Consider the following 3,551-nt stretch of genomic DNA (forward strand, 5'->3'; position numbering starts at 1 on the left):
TCACAGATCTTCATTGAAGCTCCTGCAGATTTTCATAATCTGGGGCACCCTCTTCCTCCTCTTCCTCTGCCTCCTGGGAAACTAAGGTGGCTGTAGGGGGAGGGGAGGTTGGTCTTCACCTCACAAACTGTCCCCCGACCCAGGGAGCCCCCCAGTTCCTGCCCATCCCCCAGCACACACCGGACTCAGTCCTCACAGTGGGCTGCAGGTCCTGGGACACGTTCACATACTCCCGGCTCCCATCTGTGGGGACAGGTCAGAAGGAGGGGCAGCCACACCCGAGGGGCAGGCCACACTGAGGGCAGGAGAGCAGAGGACACCAGACCGAGGGGGACAGAGCCACAGAAGGCCTGTGGGCACGGCCACACTGGCAGGGGGGTGGGGTGGCAGGGCCAGGGGAAGGGAGGGCAGGGGGGCACCGGCCACTCACCCAGAGATGCGTCTGCACTCTCCTCACTCTCGGGAACGTTCACATAGTCCTCCCCCGACTCCACTACAGAAAAGCACGGAGCCCGGCCGTTACCCAGGGCCCCTGGGCAGACACCCCGGAGTTCCCAGCCACAGCCCAGACCTTCAACAAAACCAGCCAAGACTCCTGCACAGCCGCCCAGAGACCTCCCCACAGTCGGCCCAGAGGGAGGCAGGGAGGGAGCTCGGACCAGCGCAGCCCACGGCCTGGAGGAGGGCAAACAAAGGCCGTGGCAACAGAGAGAACAGGGCGATTCGACCAGAACTGGTGAGAGGGAATGCGATGGAGAGAGGAGGCAGCAGACACCAGCAGCGCCGGCCTGGGCAGCTGTGTGGCGGGGCTGAGTGGCACGTGTGGAGGGAGAGCCCTCAGGGCTGGGCCCAGTCAGAGGGGCCATGTCCGGGTTGGCCTTCCGCTCCAGCCAGGCCTGCCCTGGCTCCCACTTTGGTCCTAGTCCCTTCGTAGCACATCTTGTCACTGATATGATCTTGTTCTTTTACGTGTTGACTTGTTTCTCCATGAGGGTGTGGACAAGACAGGCTTTGGAGCCAGACGGCCCAGGCTCAAATCCAGTTCCATCACTAACAGGCCACGTGACCTCAGACAAGCTCCCCAACCTCTCTGGGCCTCAGTGTTCTCATCTGTAAAATCGGATGAGGAACTACCCATCTCATGGAGGACTAACGCCGTGAATACTAAGTGTGAGTATTAAGCAGTAAGTGCTGCCAGGCGTCTGTTAAATAAATCAACGCTGCCATCGGGCAGACGGGGTAGCCGAGGTACACGAGGGAGGGACCTGGGAGGGTTACCAAGCTCAGACACGCGAAACTCTTAGCGAGGCATCGTAGGTCCTCAGTGACGTGAGCTTTTTTTTTTCATGACTCTCCCTCGTTAGCTGTTATATCAGAGGCACGCAGTAAATGCCACGGGCGAGTAAGTGAGTGGATGAGGAGAAACACTTGGGCAGACGCTGAGGAGCTCGGGAGAGGGGTGGCAAGTCGGGAATCTGGTGGCAGATGAAGCCAGTGTGTAGACGGGAGGCCCAGGGCACGTCCAGGGAGGAGAGTAACAGAACACTGAAGATGACCAGACAGGGAGGAGGACGCCTAACCGGCAGGCTGTGACCAAAACAAAGGGGGAAAGCAGCTCAGAGGAAACTGAGACAACGCAGGAAGCAGAAGAAAAATTCCCAGAGAGCAAAGACAAAGAAGAGAACCTAAAACCGATATCCTTCAGGATTTACACGGTGACACTGCCTCCATGAACAGGAACAGGAGGCTCTGAAACAGGGACATTCAGGACTCTAGAAAGAGCTTTCCGACAGGAGAAATAAATGGAATAAAAGGACAGTCCAGGATCAGAGCCAGCGAGGAAGAAAGTCAAGGGACTCCTGCAGACAACAAAAGGAGGAGACAAAGAGGAGAGAGAAAGGGAGGCTCCAGAAGACCGGAGCAGGAAGTCCACTGTCTGAAGGACAGGGTTCTAGAAAAAGACAAGAGAGAAGGCAGAGGAGTGGCAGCATCAGGGAAACACGGGGGGAGAGCAGATCGAAGGGGCCGCAGCGGAGAAGCTGGAGGGTCAGACGGGCGACTCACTGGAGAAGGCGCTGTCGCGGGGGCCGGGGTTGCTGGGCGCAGCAGCTGCCGGGACGGCGGTGCACGTGGCCGTGGCCGTGGCCGGGACAGTGTCAGGAAGCACCACTCTGAGGGAAAGTCAGGGATGGGTGAGCGTGGGCCGCGGCCTCGGCCCCGTCCTCCCCCCGGGCCACTCACAAGTAGCCCTCGTTGTGATAGTCCTCCTCGTCGTCCTCATCCTCACAGGCCGGCTCTGAGGAAGGACACGGGGTCAGCGCAGCCCGGGCCGGGCCCAGCCTCCCTGCCCACGGCCCCGGGGGCCCAGACGCACCCTCATTCTCATAGCTGGCCACACTGTTGGCTACAGAGAGAGGGCGAGAGGGAGACTGAGTCAGGAGAGAGGGGGCACATCCTCCGCCAGCCCAGCCCCAGGCCCGGCCCCGCTCCAGCTTACTGCCATCGGAGTCCTGCCGAGCGGACGGCATTCGGTGGGAGCCCCCTGGGGGCTGTGGGGATCTCCTGAGAGTTCAAAAGTCAGAGGTCATGCCTGGGACGGGGCTCTGGGGCAAGAGGGGTTGCAACGGGGAAAGAAGCCCCCAATCCAAGAAGGTGAGGGGTAGAGAGGGGGCCTTGGAGAGGAAGGGTTTACTTACGGGATGGGGAGCAGGTCAGGCTGGCTCAAGGGTGGACAGGAGGTCACGGTAGCCTGTGGCCAGGGGGCTAGTGTGGCTGAGGACACAGGACCAAGCTGAAGGAATGACTCCAGACACAATGCCCCTACCCTCAAGGCCTCAACAGTGGCCCAACCCCCTGAAACCCCTGTGCCCTGGACAGGCCTGAGGGCACCCATAGCCTTCCCCCCACACCGGTCACGGCCATGTGGGCAGCCACCGGGGCAACCTGAACAAAGGCACACACTTGCTCACAGGCTGGGGATTCTCCCCCTACCCCACGGGAGAGGGCCCTCCGTGTACTCACGAGGCCTTTTGATCATGATGCTCCTTGGCAGGCTGGCGGGAGAGACAGCGGTAAGGGACCAGGAGACACCCGGCCCGGCCCGTGTGGGAATGAGGGAGCTGCCCGGGCCGGGCAGGCGGGGGGGCAGACTCACCTGTCCGGCACAGCACTGTCGTAGGCGTAGGTGTCTGCGGAGAGATGGCCAATGGGGCAGGGAAAGGGAGTGAGGTGGGAGAGGGTGGCAGTCAGGGGCACGCAGGAGAGTTAGGGACAGTTAGACGGAGGGAGGGACCCCAGTCCATGTGTCCGGCATCTGGTCACCCCACCAGCTCCCGCTCACCTGGCAGCTCGCGGCAGCGCACACAGAGGGCCGTCAGCAGCACAGCCAGGAGGGGCAGCAGCAGGAGGCCCAGCACCGCGGGGAGCAGCACGGCCGCCTCCATCTGCGGGACTGAGCTCGGACCGGACCTGCGGCTCGCTGGACGCCCAGCACAGAACTGCAGCGGAGCAAGCGCTGGGCAGCAGGCGGAGGGGCCCCGGGGCGGAGGGGC

At 62.0% G+C, this 3,551-nt stretch overlaps 1 protein-coding gene across 4 annotated transcripts in view; it reads right to left on the reverse strand.

The window, feature by feature from the left end:
* Positions 1-3,545, reverse strand: part of LAT (linker for activation of T-cells) — a 4,236-nt gene extending 691 nt beyond the window's left edge. Inside the window, exons 1-11 of one of the 4 annotated variants that reach the window (XM_015559511.1) lie at positions 3,341-3,545; positions 3,155-3,188; positions 3,022-3,053; positions 2,697-2,772; positions 2,498-2,562; positions 2,375-2,404; positions 2,242-2,296; positions 2,065-2,171; positions 431-493; positions 181-243; positions 5-90 (exon numbers count right to left, since the gene is read on the reverse strand). In XM_015559511.1, coding sequence (XP_015414997.1) covers positions 11-90; positions 181-243; positions 431-493; positions 2,065-2,171; positions 2,242-2,296; positions 2,375-2,404; positions 2,498-2,562; positions 2,697-2,772; positions 3,022-3,053; positions 3,155-3,188; positions 3,341-3,443 — 708 coding nt within the window. In that variant the 5' untranslated portion in view covers positions 3,444-3,545 and the 3' untranslated portion in view covers positions 5-10. Of the gene's footprint in view, positions 1-4; positions 91-180; positions 494-2,064; positions 2,172-2,241; positions 2,405-2,497; positions 2,563-2,696; positions 2,773-3,021; positions 3,054-3,154; positions 3,189-3,340 lie in introns of those variants that run through there. The other 3 variants (XM_015559510.1, XM_015559509.1, XM_015559508.1) reach the window with 3 other exon arrangements.
* Positions 3,546-3,551: the final 6 nt, after the last annotated feature.

The sequence above is a fragment of the Myotis davidii genome, unplaced genomic scaffold (assembly GCF_000327345.1).
Source record: "Myotis davidii unplaced genomic scaffold, ASM32734v1 scaffold934, whole genome shotgun sequence".
In the NCBI taxonomy this organism is placed as follows: domain Eukaryota; kingdom Metazoa; phylum Chordata; class Mammalia; order Chiroptera; family Vespertilionidae; genus Myotis; species Myotis davidii.